The 23,742-nt window shown below is 34.1% G+C and overlaps 1 protein-coding gene and 1 long non-coding RNA gene across 2 annotated transcripts; one reads left to right on the forward strand and one right to left on the reverse strand.

The window, feature by feature from the left end:
* The first annotated feature begins 858 nt into the window (after positions 1-858).
* LOC149933685 (uncharacterized) lies at positions 859-23,558 on the forward strand. The gene is made up of 3 exons (XM_090155723.1): positions 859-1,057; positions 17,017-18,444; positions 20,170-23,558. The coding sequence occupies exons 2-3, from the start codon at positions 17,709-17,711 to the stop codon at positions 20,820-20,822; spliced, it is 1,389 nt and encodes a 462-aa protein (XP_090011849.1). The 5' UTR covers positions 859-1,057; positions 17,017-17,708; the 3' UTR covers positions 20,823-23,558.
* On the reverse strand, positions 2,263-3,936 carry LOC149933686 (uncharacterized). Its single transcript, XR_016473109.1, has 3 exons — positions 3,856-3,936; positions 3,364-3,446; positions 2,263-2,531 (listed from the first exon to the last, which is right to left on the reverse strand). It is a non-coding gene; the product is annotated as an uncharacterized LOC149933686 (long non-coding RNA).
* Positions 23,559-23,742: the final 184 nt, after the last annotated feature.

A 23,742-nucleotide genomic window follows, 5' to 3' on the forward strand; every position in this document is an offset into this window, starting at 1 on the left:
CTTAAAAGTCGAAATTTGACACATCGATGACCAAGGCAATCTTTTAAAACCTAATTCAATAAAAATGTTGTGTATAAAGATATTTTATAATTTACGGGGTCTTAATGCCATATTAAGATATTTCTTTAGCAACATTTTCGTTTTAAAATTTCAGTAAATATGCTACTTAATTATTTCGTCGCATTCGTTTATTTGTCCCGTTCACTAATCTTATTTCTTGATAATTAACGCAATATATTTGGTTACGTTCGATTACAATACAGGTAAGCTCTTGTGTTACATTTCTTTAGAGTAACCTAGCGGGGCGCTTCCGGGCAGGTTTCTTAAAGTCCGGAACCAATGCAACAGGGTTCGTACTAAAATTTCTGACCTAAAATTCCTGATTTTCCCAGGTTATCCTCGACCAATTTATGCCAATATTCCTGACCTTTTTGGTTATATTTTAGGACATTTTTTATTATTTTAGGTCACAAATTCTTTGATAATGCGTGGTTTGGTTGACTAACTAAAATCCCTGACTTATCCCTGACTTTCTACGAAATTATATTAATCCCTGATATTTTTCCTCCATTTTAAAGATCCCTGACTTATCCAGGTTTTCCAGGATATCCAGGTTCTGTACGAACCCTGTGCAAAGGCCGTCACTATTCCGTGGCAATGGCGCAGATTTCAATTTTAATATTTATTTCATTTACGACGTGACCTTTTCACAATGAGAAAATATAACGTAGAGGTGTACGTATCGGTGCTTATCTTATTATTTTATCTCGTATGAAATACCCGAGATTAGAAATTTCAAAGGGAAACGCTCTAGTCGAGGGTCGTCTTTCCGTCCAAGTTGCGAAAGCAATTCTACCGTTACTGAAATTGTTATTCAAAATAATTTTAAATTTTATATACTAAGGTCGTCGATATATCAGTTTAATGAACGTTCATCCTGAAAAGGTTCCTTTGTAAATTAGCGAATTTCCTAACTCTTTCGATTCTATCGCAACATTTGTGTTAGTGTGTTGTGACAAGACGGAGGAAACTAGGAGACTATTCAGCTTCGAAAAAGGTTCGTTTATTTTAAAATTGGGTGTTACCAAGAATTCGTTAATATTCTGCGACGTTCTTCTAATAAGTAATTGAATGGCAATTGCATTCTTCTCCCTGACTGTTTTCACGCTATACCATCTTTCTTCCCAAAATAGAGAGATAATATAACTTTGTTTCTAATGTTGCCTATGCTATGAAAGGAAAGATCTGAAAATTAAAACTAATGATTTATTTTTGAGTTGATCGGAAATACATTACCAATTTTAAAAGCTTGACTGAAGTTATCAAAAACAGTTTTGTTTGACCGTGTTTGTGACCCAAAATTCTGCTTGCTAGCATAAACAGAAACGTGAGCAGTCACTTAGTTTTTTTAAGATTAATACTACTTTATTATGGCTCTCATTAATATGGTTTATTTATTCAGTTATCAGCGTATAATATTTTACCTCAGAAATGTCTTGTATGACTACCAAGTGCGAAAAAGATGATTTTCAACCACACTCTAAAAAATGATCACTCAAAAATGAACGTTTTAGCGTTCAATGTCGTGCAACCCTGGCGGTACGCTTTTTTGATCAAATTTGAACGATAAATGTTGCTTTTAAAATTGCATGCTTAAGAAGCGTTGATAATTGAATGCTCCCACGTGCATTTTGATTGCTTTAGCATTCAAATTCAAATGATATAGTATTCAATTTTGAACACATATATGGGCAATTATGCGTGTCAGCGTTTTGGCGGTCAAATGCGAGCGTTTTGGCGTTCAAACGCGAGCGTTTTGGCGTTCAAACGCCAGCGTTTTGGCGTTCAAACGCCAGCGTTTTGGCGTTCAAACGCCAGGGTTTTGGCGTTCAAACGTCAGCGTTTTGGCGTTCAAACGTCAGCGTTTTGGCGTTCAAACGCCAGCGCTTTGGCGTTCAAACGCCAGCGCTTTGGTGTTCAAACGCCAGCGCTTTGGTGTTCAAACGCCAGCGCTTTGGCGTTCAAACGCCAGCGCTTTGGCGGTCAAACGCCAGCGCTTTGGCGGTCAAACGCCAGCGCTTTGGCGGTCAAACGCGAGCGCTTTGGCGGTCAAACGCGAGCGTTTTGGCGGTCAAACGCGAGCGTTTTGGCGTTCAAACGCCAGCGCTTTGGCGGTCAAACGCGAGCGTTTTGGCGGTCAAATGTAGTTGAAATAAAAATGACAGTTAGGATACTAATAAAATTTTTATTTCAAACCTTTAGTCTTAAAAATTATTTTTCATTAAGCTAGTTTATTCACCGCTTGACTACGGTGGGGGAAATTTTTACATAATCAATTTTAAAAATAATTCTTTGGATATATTCAAGAGTTTTTGACAATTCTTTTGGATATGCCATCTGAAAGGCATAATACGCCGAAAAAAGAGTTGTTATGCCCATAACAATTGAGGTAGCTTCAAATTCGACTCCCTCGATGTGCACTTGCATTGTTGATTCAAACACATCTTCGTGGGAGTGCTGTTTTTTGCTGCCTAAAATAATCGTGAAATTTGGAATTACATAAAGTAATAGTTTCAAGAGTTAATAAAATTAAAACGGTTTTATCATGTTTGAACTCTAGGGAGCAGTATCGTAGATACGTTTTAGAAATCGGAGGAAGCAAGGCTTTAATTTTCCAGAAAATTAAATAATCTATGTTATATACTAAAATTTCAGTTCCTAATTAAAACTAAAATTTCAGTTCCTAATTAAAACTAAAATTTCAGTTCCTAATTAAAACTAAAATTTCAGTTCCTAATTAAAACTAAAATTTCAGTTCCTAATTAAAACTAAAATTTCAGTTCCTAATTAAACCTAAAATTTCAGTTCCTAATTAAACCTAAAATTTCAGTTCCTAATTAAACCTAAAATTTCAGTTCCTAATTAAACCTAAAATTTCAGTTCCTAATTAAACCTAAAATTTCAGTTCCTAATTAAACCTAAAATTTCAGTTCCTAATTAAACCTAAAATTTCAGTTCCTAATTAAACCTAAAATTTCAGTTCCTAATTAAAACTAAAATTTCAGTTCCTAATTAAAACTAAAATTTCAGTTCCTAATTAAAACTAAAATTTCAGTTCCTAATTAAAACTAAAATTTCAGTTCCTAATTAAAACTAAAATTTCAGTTCCTAATTAAAACTATAGTCATAGTATCGTGTCTATATATATATATAATAATTTCAATCAAATGGAAATGAAAAGTTTATATTTATGGAAATATTATAGACTTATGATAATATTAAAAATCACTTCATACATATCAATGCCGGGGATAGTTAGCTTGGCTCTCAGGCATCGATATATACACTGAAATATATACTTACTCCTATGGCAAACCAATATCCAAAGTCATCATTGAAAATTCCTGGTAACAAAAGTAGACTAGCCAACATTTCTCTCTCTGAAACTTCAACGAATTTTTTTTAATAGTCTTTCGTTAAAAGGAGAACTTACTTGAAACAGATTTTTTGTTTCATACTATCAGAACTAACCTATGTCAATTAACTAACAAGATTAAAACAATCTTAGCCAAGTAGTACATTATCATCCTTGAGGAAGAACGATTGTCTTTGTCTATATATTTTTTGACAATCTTAGAGCTCGCTTGGCCTAAATTTCTCAATGATTTAATTCTATGATTTATTCTATTCGCCTCCCGAATATAGCTGAAAACTAATATTCCGGCTTGGACGCAAGTTTTGCTTATTTTAGACACTAGATGCGTTTAACCAACATGATTGCGCAGTAAAGTTTGATTATTGACATAATTTAGTTTCGATGTTTAAATTTTGGTAAGAGTTAAAACTCATAATTACCTTCAAAGGCAGTACTGCTTAAAATTTCTTCGCTATTCTTTAGCAATGAATGAATCTTTTTACAGTGTACGTCTTTAGATTTCTTAGTCAGTGTGATTATGCGTTTTCAAATCTTTGTTACATGGTGCAATAAAAACTTATCGGCTGACGGCCTCACATTGATAAGAAGATTGAACGAGCTATAATAGAAATGAAAAATTTGCTTAAACAACAATGTAATCAGATAATTTAGGTTTTATTACGCTACCTCATTTATTTCAAGGAAGAGTGGACATTTTTCTGTCATTAATTTAACTCTAGTTTCAAAAGCAAGCTTTTGCCTATAGACTGCTGTGCGGAACATTTTTTCTTCAATCAAAGGATCATTTCTGGATGCTGGTGCCTTTTTTAACTCTCTGTTGAGCGCTTGCAGATGGCACTCAATTGTCTCTTCATCCTCGGCCATTCCTGAACAAATCTAAAAGTTCATTCGAGAAATTAAAGTTCATTCGAGAAATTAAAGTTCATTCGAGAAATTAAAGTTCATTCGAGAAATTAAAGTTCATTCGAGAAATTAAAGTTCATTCGAGAAATTAAAGTTCATTCGAGAAATTAAAGTTCATTCGAGAAATTAAAGTTCATTCGAGAAATTAAAGTTCATTCGAGAAATTAAAGTTCATTCGAGAAATTAAAGTTCATTCGAGAAATTAAAGTTCATTCGAGAAATTAAAGTTCATTCGAGAAATTAAAGTTCATTCGAGAAATTAAAGTTCATTCGAGAAATTAAAGTTCATTCGAGAAATTAAAGTTCATTCGAGAAATTAAAGTTCATTCGAGAAATTAAAGTTCATTCGAGAAATTAAAGTTCATTCGAGAAATTAAAGTTCATTCGAGAAATTAAAGTTCATTCGAGAAATTAAAGTTCATTCGAGAAATTAAAGTTCATTCGAGAAATTAAAGTTCATTCGAGAAATTAAAGTTCATTCGAGAAATTAAAGTTCATTCGAGAAATTAAAGTTCATTCGAGAAATTAAAGTTCATTCGAGAAATTAAAGTTCATTCGAGAAATTAAAGTTCATTCGAGAAATTAAAGTTCATTCGAGAAATTAAAGTTCATTCGAGAAATTAAAGTTCATTCGAGAAATTAAAGTTCATTCGAGAAATTAAAGTTCATTCGAGAAATTAAAGTTCATTCGAGAAATTAAAGTTCATTCGAGAAATTAAAGTTCATTCGAGAAATTAAAGTTCATTCGAGAAATTAAAGTTCATTCGAGAAATTAAAGTTCATTCGAGAAATTAAAGTTCATTCGAGAAATTAAAGTTCATTCGAGAAATTAAAGTTCATTCGAGAAATTAAAGTTCATTCGAGAAATTAAAGTTCATTCGAGAAATTAAAGTTCATTCGAGAAATTAAAGTTCATTCGAGAAATTAAAGTTCATTCGAGAAATTAAAGTTCATTCGAGAAATTAAAGTTCATTCGAGAAATTAAAGTTCATTCGAGAAATTAAAGTTCATTCGAGAAATTAAAGTTCATTCGAGAAATTAAAGTTCATTCGAGAAATTAAAGTTCATTCGAGAAATTAAAGTTCATTCGAGAAATTAAAGTTCATTCGAGAAATTAAAGTTCATTCGAGAAATTAAAGTTCATTCGAGAAATTAAAGTTCATTCGAGAAATTAAAGTTCATTCGAGAAATTAAAGTTCATTCGAGAAATTAAAGTTCATTCGAGAAATTAAAGTTCATTCGAGAAATTAAAGTTCATTCGAGAAATTAAAGTTCATTCGAGAAATTAAAGTTCATTCGAGAAATTAAAGTTCATTCGAGAAATTAAAGTTCATTCGAGAAATTAAATTTCATTCGAGAAATTAAATTTCATTCGAGAAATTAAATTTCATTCGAGAAATTAAAGTTCATTCGAGAAATTAAAGTTCATTCGAGAAATTAAATTTCATTCGAGAAATTAAAGTTCATTCGAGAAATTAAAGTTCATTCGAGAAATTAAAGTTCATTCGAGAAATTAAAGTTCATTCGAGAAATTAAAGTTCATTCGAGAAATTAAAGTTCATTCGAGAAATTAAAGTTCATTCGAGAAATTAAAGTTCATTCGAGAAATTAAAGTTCATTCGAGAAATTAAAGTTCATTCGAGAAATTAAAGTTCATTCGAGAAATTAAAGTTCATTCGAGAAATTAAAGTTCATTCGAGAAATTAAAGTTCATTCGAGAAATTAAAGTTCATTCGAGAAATTAAAGTTCATTCGAGAAATTAAAGTTCATTCGAGAAATTAAAGTTCATTCGAGAAATTAAAGTTCATTCGAGAAATTAAATTTCATTCGAGAAATTAAATTTCATTCGAGAAATTAAATTTCATTCGAGAAATTAAATTTCATTCGAGAAATTAAAGTTCATTCGAGAAATTAAATTTCATTCGAGAAATTAAAGTTCATTCGAGAAATTAAAGTTCATTCGAGAAATTAAAGTTCATTCGAGAAATTAAAGTTCATTCGAGAAATTAAAGTTCATTCGAGAAATTAAAGTTCATTCGAGAAATTAAAGTTCATTCGAGAAATTAAAGTTCATTCGAGAAATTAAAGTTCATTCGAGAAATTAAAGTTCATTCGAGAAATTAAAGTTCATTCGAGAAATTAAAGTTCATTCGAGAAATTAAAGTTCATTCGAGAAATTAAAGTTCATTCGAGAAATTAAAGTTCATTCGAGAAATTAAAGTTCATTCGAGAAATTAAAGTTCATTCGAGAAATTAAAGTTCATTCGAGAAATTAAAGTTCATTCGAGAAATTAAAGTTCATTCGAGAAATTAAAGTTCATTCGAGAAATTAAAGTTCATTCGAGAAATTAAAGTTCATACCGAGAAATTAAAGTTCATACCGAGAAATTAAAGTTCATTCGAGAAATTAAAGTTCATTCGAGAAATTAAAGTTCATTCGAGAAATTAAAGTTCATTCGAGAAATTAAAGTTCATTCGAGAAATTAAAGTTCATTCGAGAAATTAAAGTTCATTCGAGAAATTAAAGTTCATTCGAGAAATTAAAGTTCATTCGAGAAATTAAAGTTCATTCGAGAAATTAAAGTTCATTCGAGAAATTAAAGTTCATTCGAGAAATTAAAGTTCATTCGAGAAATTAAAGTTCATTCGAGAAATTAAAGTTCATTCGAGAAATTAAAGTTCATTCGAGAAATTAAAGTTCATTCGAGAAATTAAAGTTCATTCGAGAAATTAAAGTTCATTCGAGAAATTAAAGTTCATTCGAGAAATTAAAGTTCATTCGAGAAATTAAAGTTCATTCGAGAAATTAAAGTTCATTCGAGAAATTAAAGTTCATTCGAGAAATTAAAGTTCATTCGAGAAATTAAAGTTCATTCGAGAAATTAAAGTTCATTCGAGAAATTAAAGTTCATTCGAGAAATTAAAGTTCATTCGAGAAATTAAAGTTCATTCGAGAAATTAAAGTTCATTCGAGAAATTAAAGTTCATTCGAGAAATTAAAGTTCATTCGAGAAATTAAAGTTCATTCGAGAAATTAAAGTTCATTCGAGAAATTAAAGTTCATTCGAGAAATTAAAGTTCATTCGAGAAATTAAAGTTCATTCGAGAAATTAAAGTTCATTCGAGAAATTAAAGTTCATTCGAGAAATTAAAGTTCATTCGAGAAATTAAAGTTCATTCGAGAAATTAAAGTTCATTCGAGAAATTAAAGTTCATTCGAGAAATTAAAGTTCATTCGAGAAATTAAAGTTCATTCGAGAAATTAAAGTTCATTCGAGAAATTAAAGTTCATTCGAGAAATTAAAGTTCATTCGAGAAATTAAAGTTCATTCGAGAAATTAAAGTTCATTCGAGAAATTAAAGTTCATTCGAGAAATTAAAGTTCATTCGAGAAATTAAAGTTCATTCGAGAAATTAAAGTTCATTCGAGAAATTAAAGTTCATTCGAGAAATTAAAGTTCATTCGAGAAATTAAAGTTCATTCGAGAAATTAAAGTTCATTCGAGAAATTAAAGTTCATTCGAGAAATTAAAGTTCATTCGAGAAATTAAAGTTCATTCGAGAAATTAAAGTTCATTCGAGAAATTAAAGTTCATTCGAGAAATTAAAGTTCATTCGAGAAATTAAAGTTCATTCGAGAAATTAAAGTTCATTCGAGAAATTAAAGTTCATTCGAGAAATTAAAGTTCATTCGAGAAATTAAAGTTCATTCGAGAAATTAAAGTTCATTCGAGAAATTAAATTTCATTCGAGAAATTAAATTTCATTCGAGAAATTAAATTTCATTCGAGAAATTAAAGTTCATTCGAGAAATTAAATTTCATTCGAGAAATTAAAGTTCATTCGAGAAATTAAATTTCATTCGAGAAATTAAAGTTCATTCGAGAAATTAAAGTTCATTCGAGAAATTAAAGTTCATTCGAGAAATTAAAGTTCATTCGAGAAATTAAAGTTCATTCGAGAAATTAAAGTTCATTCGAGAAATTAAATTTCATTCGAGAAATTAAAGTTCATTCGAGAAATTAAATTTCATTCGAGAAATTAAAGTTCATTCGAGAAATTAAAGTTCATTCGAGAAATTAAATTTCATTCGAGAAATTAAATTTCATTCGAGAAATTAAATTTCATTCGAGAAATTAAATTTCATTCGAGAAATTAAATTTCATTCGAGAAATTAAATTTCATTCGAGAAATTAAATTTCATTCGAGAAATTAAATTTCATTCGAGAAATTAAAGTTCATTCGAGAAATTAAAGTTCATTCGAGAAATTAAATTTCATTCGAGAAATTAAAGTTCATTCGAGAAATTAAAGTTCATTCGAGAAATTAAAGTTCATTCGAGAAATTAAAGTTCATTCGAGAAATTAAAGTTCATTCGAGAAATTAAAGTTCATTCGAGAAATTAAAGTTCATTCGAGAAATTAAAGTTCATTCGAGAAATTAAAGTTCATTCGAGAAATTAAAGTTCATTCGAGAAATTAAAGTTCATTCGAGAAATTAAAGTTCATTCGAGAAATTAAAGTTCATTCGAGAAATTAAAGTTCATTCGAGAAATTAAAGTTCATTCGAGAAATTAAAGTTCATTCGAGAAATTAAAGTTCATTCGAGAAATTAAAGTTCATTCGAGAAATTAAAGTTCATTCGAGAAATTAAAGTTCATTCGAGAAATTAAAGTTCATTCGAGAAATTAAAGTTCATTCGAGAAATTAAAGTTCATTCGAGAAATTAAAGTTCATTCGAGAAATTAAAGTTCATTCGAGAAATTAAATTTCATTCGAGAAATTAAATTTCATTCGAGAAATTAAATTTCATTCGAGAAATTAAATTTCATTCGAGAAATTAAATTTCATTCGAGAAATTAAATTTCATTCGAGAAATTAAATTTCATTCGAGAAATTAAATTTCATTCGAGAAATTAAATTTCATTCGAGAAATTAAATTTCATTCGAGAAATTAAATTTCATTCGAGAAATTAAATTTCATTCGAGAAATTAAATTTCATTCGAGAAATTAAATTTCATTCGAGAAATTAAATTTCATTCGAGAAATTAAATTTCATTCGAGAAATTAAATTTCATTCGAGAAATTAAATTTCATTCGAGAAATTAAATTTCATTCGAGAAATTAAATTTCATTCGAGAAATTAAATTTCATTCGAGAAATTAAATTTCATTCGAGAAATTAAATTTCATTCGAGAAATTAAATTTCATTCGAGAAATTAAATTTCATTCGAGAAATTAAATTTCATTCGAGAAATTAAATTTCATTCGAGAAATTAAATTTCATTCGAGAAATTAAATTTCATTCGAGAAATTAAATTTCATTCGAGAAATTAAATTTCATTCGAGAAATTAAATTTCATTCGAGAAATTAAATTTCATTCGAGAAATTAAATTTCATTCGAGAAATTAAATTTCATTCGAGAAATTAAATTTCATTCGAGAAATTAAATTTCATTCGAGAAATTAAATTTCATTCGAGAAATTAAATTTCATTCGAGAAATTAAATTTCATTCGAGAAATTAAATTTCATTCGAGAAATTAAATTTCATTCGAGAAATTAAATTTCATTCGAGAAATTAAATTTCATTCGAGAAATTAAATTTCATTCGAGAAATTAAATTTCATTCGAGAAATTAAATTTCATTCGAGAAATTAAATTTCATTCGAGAAATTAAATTTCATTCGAGAAATTAAAGTTCATTCGAGAAATTAAAGTTCATTCGAGAAATTAAAGTTCATTCGAGAAATTAAAGTTCATTCGAGAAATTAAAGTTCATTCGAGAAATTAAAGTTCATTCGATAAATTAAAGTTCATTCGAGAAATTAAAGTTCATTCGAGAAATTAAAGTTCATACCAAAGGAATTAATCTTTTCTTTTTTAACTTTTTGTTGTTGTCGTTAGAAGACTCCAGCACATTTTCAGTTACCTCTGGTAATGGTCTTTTTTGGGCATATAACCCCTTCTTTGCTTTGATTTCAGGTACATTGGGATTATTTAGTCGTTCATATCGCAACTTATTTTTGAAGTGCTGTAATCCAACTCCCCTATAAAAATTCAGATATTGGTAGTTAATTAAGGAAACGTTTAAATTACTAACAGCGGAAAATTATATATCAAAATATTTATATAGTTTCCTGCCAATTCTAATATTAATTTATCTTTACTTCTCAATGAATATAGAACAATGTCTTCGGTTTAGAGCTCGGCGAAACAGATAAATTAACCGCTAAAATTTTGATTAACCATATAAAAATTACGATTAACTGTTTATTCGCGGATATTATGCAGACTAAAAATAATTGATTTTTCGGATAATTTGTGGATAAAAATAAAGTGATTAATTCTTATCCAAACGCCGAGCTCTACTTTGGTTTTACAATTGGCTAGTTCGTCTACAAATAATGATAAATTAATTTATTTTAAGTACAAAGCCATTGGTGCCCATCAGCCGGTCTCTTAAAAAGGGATGCTTTTCAATTAAAGACTCTCCAATTCTCTGATATTCAGTTCCTGAAGGGTACCTATAATATATTTTATTTTTAATCGGATTACCATCACACTGATATTCGTAATTTAAATTTAAGATATTAAAAATAGATTCTTTTATTAATCTAAGATTCTAAGATTTTAATTTTCACAAATACCGTATGCGATTTTGGCAAATATCACACCTGTCGCTTTTACCATTGTGCCCACCAATTACAAGGTTTCAAAAACCACTCACCAGGTATATTTATTTAAGTCTTCAAATAAGGTTTTAATAATTTGACTTGAAAATTTACGATGAAAAATGGTTGCATCTTTGTTTTTAATTAGTTCCATGACGACTCTGTTTAAGACTGGCAAAATATATACTCTAGGCAGTGTTCCATAAGCCTGGCAGTCTCCGTAATCGCTAAGAGTAGATTGAGCTGTTTCTGCCACCTGGATTGAAGGTGTGTCGCTCTTGTTTCCATAGGAATATCCTGATGGTCCAGCTTCGGAAACCCTAAAATTTATTTAGATTAGAAGCATATTTTTTAAACTATTTTCTTTTGCTTAATAAACTCACACATTAGTCGTAGCAGTATCTTCTTTCTGTTCCAAAACTATATTAAGTTTGGAGTTGGTTGGGGGTAGACCATCCATTTCTATATCATGATCCACCCACTCTTGAAAAAGCTCACTTTCAAACACCTGCATGTTTTTTATCAAATCTATCTTAAACAAATCTTTTAACAGTTTTAAAAATTCTTCTTTTGTGCACTTTTCGTTGCATTTATTATTTTTCTATTTTTTTCACACGTCACATGATATTGAAGTAGAGCCATTCTACAACAAATCAGTAGGTGTCAGTATTGACCAATAGTTTATGATTTAGACACACAACATCATCTTGTTTAAGCTTGTAAATTTGCATAGGCCTGCTGTCAATTTCATCGCCAGGATTCATAATGTGCCATTGATTAATTTCTTTCACAGCGTAGACATTAAAGTGTTCCAAATATTTTGTACTATGGGCAATTCTACCACATACATGCCATAATTCGTTCATTTTAACTATATAGTAAATCTTTATAAAAACACACTCGTCTGAGCTATCTATAGGATATAAATATCCTACTTTGTAATGTACAGAATTGTAAGAAATGTGTTCGGAAATCTGCCCTAATTCATCACATTCAATTGTAAAAATTTCCCTAAGCTTTTTAAATAGTGCTTCAGGTAGTTGATTGAATTTTATGCTGGACGACTTAACAAAGTCACCTATTTCTAAGGCATTTTCACCACTTCTGGAGATGGTACTAGAGTGCTGACTGAGATGTTGTAAAAATAGTAGTAGTATTATTTAGTCATTTAGCGACAACATAACAGATGGCGCTAACTCCGAGATAAATTTATTTTCTATGAACTAGACTCAGCGGACTTCGATATCGCGACCTCTAACTTCCAAGCCGAAGGTTGATTGCTCACGGCCACGTGGTGGCCCTTATTTAGCCCCTAGCCGAGAAGCCCACCTTGCAGACGGCCCCCAGCTAGTTGTGTGTTTCGAGGTACTCCACCCCAGTACGCCCCCCAACCCCTTTTTACCATGGGATAATTTCCGTGGCACCCTTTTCCCCATAGTCGAACCACCGCAGTAAGGCACCTTCCCCCTTTTAACCATGCGAGAATTTCCATGGCACCCTTAACCCCTTAGTCGAACCACCACAGTAAGGCCCTTCCTCCCCCTTTTCCCCATGTGATAATAACCGCGGTACCCCCTCCTCATTTTTCCCATGTGATAATTACCGTTCCTCCCCTTTTTTCCCATGTAACAATTACCGTGGTACCAACCTCCCCCCTTTTCCCATGTGATAATTAGCGTGGTACCCACTTCCCCCTTTTCTCCATGTGATAATTACCGTTCCTCCCCCTTTTTCCCATGTTATAAATACCATGGTACCTACCTCCCCCTTTTCCCCATGTGATAATTACCGTGGTACCCTTTTCCCCATACTAGAACCACCCCATAAGGCCCTTAATCCCCCTTTTCCCCATGTGATAATTACCGGGGTACCCCTCCCCCTTTTCCCCATGTGATAAATACCGTGGTACCCCCTCTCCGCTTTTCCCATGCGATAATTACCGTGGTACCCTCTCCCCCTTTTCCCCATGCGAGAATTTCCGTGGTACCCTTTTCCCCGCAAAAATAACTCAAACTCGCAGTCGTACCACACTCCCCTGTACCCCTTTAATTCCCTTGTATCCAATGGCTGATGCATAAAGGCCACGGGACTAACGTACGCAGAGAGCCACGGGACTTTCAAATCGGAACGACACAGAAACCTCCCCGTTCCCGAAACTCGCAGGCCTTCTGAAAGTACCCCATACGATTTCCCCCCATCCTCCGAAATTCGCGGCGGAAAAAGAGAAAATTTCGGGTGTATTGCGGGTTGGGACAAACACGGCCGAGCTCAAAGGGGTGACAGATTTTGAGCATTTTTAGAAACTGACATTTGCGTCACTTTTGAAAATTTTTAATAAAGAATTTAAAAACCAAATTGGAAATCAAAGCCGACTCGATGCGAAAACGCGAATCGCAGCGTACGTAAAAATATGCCACGCGACCCTCGCGCCCGTAACGCGCGCGCGATAAGCGTCAGAAAATCCAGAAATAAATATCCTACCTACCACCCAACCAACAGCTTTTTATTATATTTTAGACAAGCGTTGGAGCGTCTAGAATATAATTTTTTAAGAATTTTTTTTATAGCGCGAGAGATGGAGGTTCTATATAATCTATATATTAAAATTTCAAGGCCCTTTTCGAGCCACGATTTTTCCCGGAGACGTTTTTTCTCTCCCGGTAGACGCTCAGCGCAGTCCGCTCTCAAATTTCGGGGTGTTGATTACGTTTTTATTTTACCTATGCTATGGGATTTCCTTCAGTGATAGGTTATCGGGAGTTTAAAACGAAACTGACACAAACAAAAGGTGTGTATATTTATTTTGCCAGGTTTTGAGAAGCTGAGACAAGAGTAGCTTTGCATTAAGTAGAAGAAATACATAAAAAGAATAGCAACGTTTTGGTTCGCGAAGCTAGGGTCCCGTCTTCGTTAAAGGTTCCCCTAGATATTTATTCTTATGAGTTGTCCTCGGGGGTCCTAGCTTTGGGCCCACAGTTTATCAGCAACTGCTGAAAAAAAAATATGAAAGATATGTCGTCTAATAGGTTATGAAAATTTATCTCAATCACGAAACACTTTTGGGCCCTTGGGATTCTGTTAAATTGGGTCCATTAGTCGTTGAAAGGGGTATGGAAATCTGTCTAGATGCATGGTGATAACCGTTTGTAGCTATTATTTATCAGCAACCGCTTAAGGGACCAATATAAGTCATAAATATGAGATTTGTAATACCATGTGTAATGTCACAATATGGTTCGAACCCTTTACTCTCGATGTGCAACTAATATTACGGCTCGGCTGACTTGTTGTAAAATGTTTTCTTAGGGGGTTATACCGAGCTTAAATAGTTAGTATACAAAGTGAATGGAAATTTGTTTAAAATTTAACTTTGAGAACGTCTGGGTAGTCTGGTCGCTGTTGTATAGGTCGCTTTGTTTAATCTCTCTCTTAAAGTGAAACTAGCCGAGAAGCATGCCTTACAGGCGGGCTCTCAGCTAGTTGTGTGTTTCGAGACACTCCACCACAGTCGGCCCCCCAAACCCCTTTTTCCCATGGGATAATTTCCGTGCCACCCTTTTCCCATAGTCGAACCACCGCAGTAAGGCCCACTCCCTTTTTCCCATGCGATAATTTCCATGGTACCCTTAACCCCATAGTTGACCTCCCCCCTTAAGGCCCCCTCCCCCTTTTCCCATGCGATAATTTCCATGGTACCCTTTTCCCCAAAGTAGAACCACCCCAGTTAGGCCCTTCCTCCCATTTTTTCCCATGTGATAATTACCGGGGTACCCCCAGTACGGCCCTTCCTCCCCCTTTTCCCCTTGTGATAATTACCTGGGTACGCCCTCCCCATTTTCCCATGTGATAATTACCATGCTACCAACCTTCCCCCTTTCCCCATGTGATAATTACCGTGTTACCACCTCCCCCTTTTCCCCATGTGATAATTACCTGGGTACGCCCTCCCCATTTTCCCATGTGATAATTACCATGGTACCAACCTTCCCCCTTTCCCCATGTGATAATTACCGTGTTACCACCTCCCCCTTTTCCCCATGTGATAATTACCATGGTACCCTTTTCCCCATCGTAGAAACACCCCAGTAAGGCCCTTCCTCCCCCTTTTTCCCATATAATAATTACCGGAGTACCCCTCCCCCTTTTGAAATCGGAACGACCCCGAAACCCCCCGCTCCTCCCCGTTTCCGAAACTCATAGGCCTACTGAAACTACCCCATACGACCCCCCCCCCTCCGAAAATCGCGGCGGGAAGAGAGAAAATTTCGGGTGTATTGCGGGTTGGGACAAACATTGCTCAACTCTCAGGGGCGACAGATTTTGAGAAAATAGATAGTCGAACCAAGGATCCTATATGTTAGATTCTAACAGTTAGAAGGATAGGTAGCCCTCCGGCCAGCCCGTGTTTTAAAAACGCCGGCAGCACCGTCGATATAAAGAGAGCCTCTAAACGTGGGACGTCTTGTTTCTATTCCCTCAAGGACAAATGTTGGCAGTGCTTCCTACATGTTTTGTCCTTGACGGAATCTAAAGACGGATTCTCTATCGCGCATGACCCACCGACGGCCTTGCCAGTTTTTGTTCCTCGCCTCATATCCTTCTAACATATAGGATCCTTGGTCGAACCACCTCAGTAAGGAAGCGAAAGGCAGTCGCTGCTTCCCTCTGTTCCGGAAGTAAATGTGAAGATCGAAAATGGTAAGTTCTTTTAGCAGGAAGTACAATGTTTCTAAACTAAATATTGTTGATAAGGCCTCTGACAAGTAAAACGGAAACTATATTTTCAGTGGCATGTATCCGAAGGTGCAGAGTTTTATTTGTTTGTATACAACGCGCAATTGGATAGAATCTTACGTGAAGTGAAACGTAATACCAGCTACCACGCCAAGTGTACCTGTTAATTTTATATAATTAAGATTTTATCTTTACGGTCAAATTGTTAAATTTAAAGCTAGCCTTAAGCCCTCCCGATTAATTTTTTACCTGGGCCTATGCAAAGCCACTCGCACCTGATTTATTTATTTAACGGTTCCCTCTATCAATCTTTCGTCAGACCTACGCAATACTCCGATTTACTTTCAAGCCATCAATCTATAACTCAGCCCACTCGTTACGTCAAGAAACTAAAATTTCATATGACAAAATTTCGAAAGGTTTGAACCCTTTTGATTCCGTTTCGTTTCTTTTACATCGCGACAAATATAAATGGCCACAAGGGACTGCGCAACGATCTCTTTCTCGCCCTTTTTACCAGGAAATTCTCCAACAGCCAATTGTAAAAGGGAAGCCGCAGCTTACCAACTTAACCAGAGATCATGGTCTTCGTGCTGCGACGAAAAATGTCCATTTGTTTTAGTAACATTAGCTTGCCATGCGTAAAATCTAGGACACCGTATATTTAGAATTTTGAAAAGGTGTTATACCAACGGAGAAAGAATATCTTAGAGGTGCTACGATAGAGCGCTTTGAAGGAATACGAAAGATTAGACCTTGTGTTTCATTATATAGATTAAAAATATTTTTTCAGCGTTTAAATCTCTTTCCCTAAATCCGATTTTCGAATTTACATTTTCCTATTACGTCACTGCTAAATTCTGCATTATTTTCTGCTAATATTTTACTTAAGAACGACCTCACAGTTTACGAATTGCTCACTTAAACTCTTGAGAAGCAATTACTAAGCTAATATAAAATAAAAAAAGTTAAAAACCCTGCTTTCTTTGTGAATATCTTTATACAAGTAGTCCTTCAAATAGGCTCTTTATTGCCCTCATAAGGCTATACAGCTAAGAATGTGGCTTGAGTGTAGACATTAACTATTAACCGTAGCACTTATTTTTAAATTACTTAACATATTCCCAACTAAAATATTTGGCTCACAAAATTAGTCCATGCACCGTAGACAGTCTAATACATGTTTATATCAAAATAATAAAGTAAACGGTGGAGTATCTTTATATTTAAGCCCTATAAACACTTTGTAAATCGTCTCTGTTTTTTCAGAGGAGGACGGCGAATTCAAGTTCACGATTGTTGAGGAAAGCATTCCATCAACCAGTGCTAAAAAGGACCCGCAACTAAAATATCCTCGTCCTCAGACTGGGTCAGCTTTGGAATCCCGCTACTACAAAAAAGCATGCTTAATTTCAAGTGAAACAGAAAGAAGTACGTCTTTGTCATCTAGTCCTGAAGACCTTTTTAAGAAAGAATCTGAAAGGAATGGCAAGGATACACGACCTCAATCAGTGAAAGCGACCGCATTTTCTGCTTCAACACCTGACAAAGCCAATAACATTTTGCAAAGACCCGTTTCAAATATTTACGAGCAACAAAAACTAGATACAAATTGGAAATCGGCAACTTCATATCATCCTTGTGGCAATTTATTTCCGAATACCGCTTCGGATACCCAAGTTATATCCTCCGGCCCTGAGCAGAATTACCATTCAGATCTTCACACGCATTTTGCGAATGGGGAATTTCCCACTAGTGCTGTCGCTTCAAGATCAGTCGCCACTCCATCTTACGACATTATCTTGGATAGATCTGCCTCGGATAAAGATGAACTATGTCGCCCATCAAATGTGGTCAGAAAATACGCCGAAACCAGTGTTCCTGCTGCCAGTGACAAAGATACGAAGTCTGCTTACACAGAATTCCATAATCTCGCGGAGCCCTTCGATGATAAAATCGTGATGTCAAAGTTTAGAACCGCAGCTATTGAACCCGTTAAGATAAAACAAGAGCCCGAAAGTGACTCTTCCGAGTTACCAACTATTTCATCAAAAGCTCAAATTCCCATAGGCAGCCAGTTACCCGAAGAAACGCATCGTGTCGAAAACGTGTATTTGCATCCATCCATTCCTCTCAATTACGTTATTCCCTTTTGCAACGGTTGGATTAGGGAGATTTCGTTTCGGAAATATGCCATTAATAAAAGATGTGACGTTTATTATCTGAGTCCTAAACCAGAACGATTTCGCTTTCGATCCGAAATAGCCGTATCTAGTTACCTTCAAAATAACAAAATATTTAAGGTACACATTCAAGACTTTAATTTCAAAAAAGAGTTTATTTCCAAACCACCATGGGAAATAATAAGATTTAAAACCCGTCTCTTAAAACCATCCAAATTTGGTCACTCGAACCCATCCACAATTGGTCCGTCGAACCCATCCGCAATTGTTAACACGAACTCATCCGCAATTGGTTCCCCGAACCCATCTGCAACATTTCACTCGAGACCCTGCAAAGCTAGTCAGTCGAACCTATTTCTAATTGGTAACTGTAATTCCTCCGTAATTGGTCAATCAAAGTTATCGGCAATTGGTCCCTCGAAACCACATGAAATTGCTCACTTGATCTCCTCTGCAATTGGAGACTCGAAACCATCCACAGTTGAAAACTCGAACGCATCCGCCTCTGCCGCTCGTAAGTAGAGAATAACATGTTGTGCTCGATATTCATTGGTGTATTTAATAATTGTACTTAGGGAGAATGAATATGTTGAGACGAATCAAGGGCAGCGTCATTAAGTTTTCTTAAGCCCGAGAAAGGGGAGGAAAGCATCACTTTACTGAGTTTCAATCGCGTTCACAGGACCATTGTAATACCGGGCCAAGGTTATTGCGCATTAAGGAAAAATTATCCTGTTAGACCTTAGGGTGGAGTCGGAGAAACCCTTAAAATCGTCTCAAGATAGTCATACGCCCTTAGTATAAATAAATAGGTTCGGGGCTATATATTTGTAAGCTGTTTTTGCCAGAAAACGTATATTTTTAGGACATTTTCTTGGTTAAAGATACATTTTTTAGTGTAAATTAAGTGGACCCTAAATTAAGAATCAAAGTTCAATTGAAAATAGCTCGAAACTGGATTCCAATTGTAAAATGTGGTCCTATATTTCATATGGTAACAGAACTGAGTACAAACAGAATGGTTTTGGGCACTTACGTTTTTCTTAGCAAAGTTGGGCCAAGAACGGATCGAAGCAAGTGATAACGACCAAACATTTTCCCGTGATCATCTACTTCTATCTCGAAACCGCCTACTCATGATTTCATGGCGCCCTTTGGTTACTAATATGGAAATATGACATTTCACAATTTTAAATATAAAATTAAGTAATTTTAAGGCTAATATGTTTAATATACCTAACAGTTATTATGAATGATTTTAAATTTCTATATTTATAAATTAATAACCCAATTAATTATTTAATAATACATTTCATCTATTATTATAAAATTATAATAATTAGTAATTAAGTTACTAATTTTATTGCCTCACAGATGTCAACTCTGACTTATTTCCCAATTATGGTCGAACCTTAAAATTTTGAAGAGCGTTACCATACCCCTTTTTTGGTTCTGTTTTACCTCGACTCGTTCTTGGTAGGGCGTTCTCCTCGGAGACCAACCCAAATGTTTTACCCCTTGTTGGTGTACTTTTAAGCTGCACCAAAGAATAATAATGTGTTCCTTTTGTCTTAGTGAGCGATTAAACATTCAAACCGGGTGGTGGAATTAAATAATGTTTCGTAAAAAGCGATTAAATCTCAGCAACTTGTGTATATCGTATAGAAACAACTAGTTATCGTCCGTATAAATATTCATGTTTTCAAAAATTGTATTGTGTGATTCAAGTTGTTTTTAAATTTTAGCTAGCTGTTTCTATAGTGGAAATGGGATTGCGAAATTTCTGGATCCAGCAAAAACCGTTTTACTTCATTTAAGACGTGTTCGATATACGTGGTACTATAATGACCAATGGTTGGAGAAGGGCTTGTGTGAAAGTATTTCCTAAAGCTTGGAAATGTTTGTTAATGTATTCGAATTTTTCTATAGTTTTGAATACTTCTTTTACAAATAAATAAATAAATTTATTCTTGGTTATGCTCTTTATTTTTAGTGGGTTATGATAATATTTTTGAGGGTACTTAGGAAACGGTTTGGGCTATATCCCCAAAACGACCTAGCGAGTCCCTAGCAAATTATCAGAGGCTGATTTAAAGTGTAGTTTTTCTCTGAAATATTTCACTGTCATTAGAATGGATTTTATGAATTTGTGGTGCATGTTTTTATGGTTTTATGGTGTATGGTTTTAATGGTTAATTCCTTCAAAATATTTCTCATTGTTTTGGTTTTATGGTTTTAGTTGACCTTTCATCCAAAAAGAGGTCCACTGAGAAGCCCAGCGAAAACGATCCGAAGAAAGTCGGAACGGGACCGAAAAGGAGACGACGCCTGAACACGCCGCAACAGTGTAATCATTGCCCTTTAAGCTTCGACGTGTTAACACACTTCGTCCAACACTGCCGAGATGAACACGGCGACCTTAAACCTTTCAAGTGTGATTTGTGTCCTTTTTCGTCTAATCTCAAAGGCACCGTGAAAACGCACAGGCTCCGTCATATTGTCCAGAAACAGTACTTGTGCAAATTGTGTGGAAAAACATTCGCACTCGGAAAACGTTTATTCGCGCATACAGTGAGCCATCATACTGAGAAGCATAAAGTGAGCCATCATACTGAGAAGCATAAAGTGAGCTATCATACTGAGAAGCATAAAGTGAGCCATCATACTGAGAAGCATAAAGTGAGCCATCATACTGAGAAGCATAAAGTGAGCCATCATACTGAGAAGCAAAAAGTGAGCCATCATACTGAGAAGCAAAAAGTGAGCCATCATACTGAGAAGCATAAAGTGAGCCATCATACTGAGAAGCATAAAGTGAGCCATCATACTGAGAAGCATAAAGTGAGCCATCATACTGAGAAGCCACCTCTTCGGGTTCCCTTAGTGCCATAAATGTTTCTTACCTAATAATCTTCAAATTATTTTATCCCCATTCTTTGTTTTCCGAACGAATCCATTTCGTTTATCGGTACAAATATTAAAATTTATTTAAAATTTTGATTACAAATACACTTTTTAACAGGGATTAATAGTATTTTATTGCTGTTAAATTGGAAAAATGTGTGCCCCAAAAGTTCCACAATGGCTTCAAATTTTGGGAAAATTGTGTAGAAAATCGTTTAAGAACGACTAAATAAACATTTATAAGTATGTCCCACTGAATATGGCTTTTGTGCCTTGAAATAGTATCCAGCTCATATAATGTGCTGTTTATAACTCTGTTTGAGCAAAGATATAGATAGACCTTATACCCTAGATCACTATCACTAGCATTTAATTACTGCAGGAACTCCGAAAATCGTAATAATGATAATAATAATAATAATCAGCTAGGCTAATAACCAAGGCTCCACCTTAGGCCTAAGTCATCAAGCGACTATTAAAACCATTAATTCAGATGGCCGGGTTACAATGCGTAAGAAGGTGGTGGCCAGCCTTTCATGCCACGCGAGCCAACAGCTCCCTACACTAACAAAATCGTCAATCCGAATCATTCCCCGTTTCTACACCTCGGCATGTATTCTTGCACGCACTCACTGTAACGACGAACGAAAAAAGGGCGTACTTAAGAACTTAACCTGTAATTTAAGCCCTTGCGTGGCCTCCATGCATAATCTAATTTTCGATTATCTATTAACCCTGATGAGACCGACCAATGCACTTGGCTACAGTGTCATTCTCAAGAAATAAGAGAAATCGCATCAGTAACCAATTAACTTGACCAATTCAACATTTAAACACTAGTTAATTATATTATATTATATTCAAAATACAGGATATTGAAGACCCTTGATATGACAATATTAGTTTCGGAAATTGGTCGCCAACAAGTTCGTAATTTGCCCAAAATAGTGATATTTGTCAATTTTGCCTAGAAATTTACATTCCTGAATGAAATTTAGTCCGATTTGGATGAATATAATATTTTTGGTAAGGTTATAGGCTCTTTTTGCTACCCTTATTAATAAAAATAAAAATAGAGGTCGGCCAACTGTCGGGCCACCCGACTCCGTTTGGTCGAAATGTCCTAGTAGAATAATGGTCGGCCGACCGTCGATCGACTAGAATATTTGACTCAATATGGATATATAACCGACTTTTAAATGACTATTGGCCGAATCTGAAATTAATATGGGCCGACTTCAAGTAGACACATTTATGACTCCGAAACGACGCTGGGCCGACTTCAAGTAGACACATTTACGACTCCAAAACGACGTTGGGCCGACTTTAAATAGGCACATTTTAGACTCCGAAACGACGTTGGGCCAACTTTAATTAGACACATTTTAGACTCCGAAACGACGTTGGGCCGACTTTAAATGGACACATTTACGACGTCAAATTTAGCAGTATTTCCGACCCGGACTCAAAAACAATACCAATTTGATGCCCTGTAATTGAATTGTTAATATATTTTATGAATTTGTAAACATAAATCGTTGATTTATCTTAATTCCAAAGAACTAATACAAACAATATTAAAGACAGAAAATGTTTTCTTAAATGCTTGGCGAACTACATAGAATATTAATGCTCGCAATACATATATTTTCAAATTAATTTTTCCTTATTTGTATAGATATTGATTAATTATTCTCTAAGTACTTTGAACAAATTATGAATTTATTATTAAAATTTGACACTTCGATATACATGAGCACAAAAATTATTTCGAATGTTTTTATAGTTCCAACATTTCAAAACCACGCGCCAGTTGATACTTTCGCAGCGCCATCTCCGGACTAGCTGAAAGTTAGCATTTTGTAGGTGAGCAAGCGTGACCATGGTTATTGTTGTGCTATTAATATCTTGTTGTTTTTGTAACAAGTGAATGGAAAAATCATAGAAATGTTTTGAGATATATTAAATCTACACTTACCAAGTATGTTTTGCAATAAACATGTATCTATAAATTTATAATAGCTTTATGAACTCAATGTTTTGTGTTAGTTGTTAGGCTATGTGCAATGTATAGATCAGTAATTTCTAATTGAGAGATTTCTTTTGGATTTTGTTAATGTTTATTTGCCGTAATTAATAATGTCTAAGCGATGTCCTTATTAAGATCAGGTGGTTCTAACTTGTAAGTGATAGACAAAAAGCAAGAATAACATCTGAGTTCGTGAGAAAAGTTTAAGACCAGGATAATGATAATGAGGAATTGGAGTTTGAAGTGATCGAGGGAGAAAACCCTAGGGATATTATAGAAGGTTCTTTGCTTGAAAAAAGAAGGGAAAATATTGGCCAAAATGAAGAACAATTATAATCAAGTGCTGGTTTTGATAGTGGACCAGACGACGATAGCAACTTTTCTAATAGCAGTATTAATTTTGTACACAAAGTATAGATTCAGAAATTAGAACCTGGGCTCACTATCTGCTATTGCTGATGATAGTTTAGAATCTGGTGATGTTGTATTAGTAACCGAAATATATAAAAATCAAGAATTATAAATTTGTTTCAGTCTGATTTATTTGATAACCCTTTTAAATCATCCAAATTAGGTATGTTTATTGGGAAACTATCGAAAGATACCCATACACATCCGTGTACTTCTTTAAGAAAGAAGTGCTTAAGGCTACCAAACTCTATGGAAAATTACCATCCTATTATCCGATTACTTCACTAAACAAAAATAAAATTTATCATTAATAGTCCAATAGTTTTATAAATAGTAGTTTAATTCGTGCACACCATATGAAATATTTTTTTCACAAAAAAGTAATATTGGTTTTATATATATTTTCCAATTTCTAATAAATGTGCATACAACATACAATATACATATTTTATAGTTTAAACCACTATG

This window comes from Leiobunum rupestre, chromosome 8, assembly GCF_980474605.1.
Source record: "Leiobunum rupestre chromosome 8, qqLeiRupe1.1.hap1, whole genome shotgun sequence".
In the NCBI taxonomy this organism is placed as follows: Eukaryota; Metazoa; Arthropoda; class Arachnida; order Opiliones; family Sclerosomatidae; genus Leiobunum; species Leiobunum rupestre.

Coding starts and splice junctions, on each gene's coding strand:
- LOC149933685 (XM_090155723.1), top strand. CDS start 17,709: ATGTCAAAGTTTAGAACCGCAGCTATTGAACCCGTTAAGATAAAACAA. Junction 18,445..20,169: donor CGCATCCGCCTCTGCCGCTC/GTAAGTAGAGAA, acceptor TTATGGTTTTAG/TTGACCTTTCATCCAAAAAG.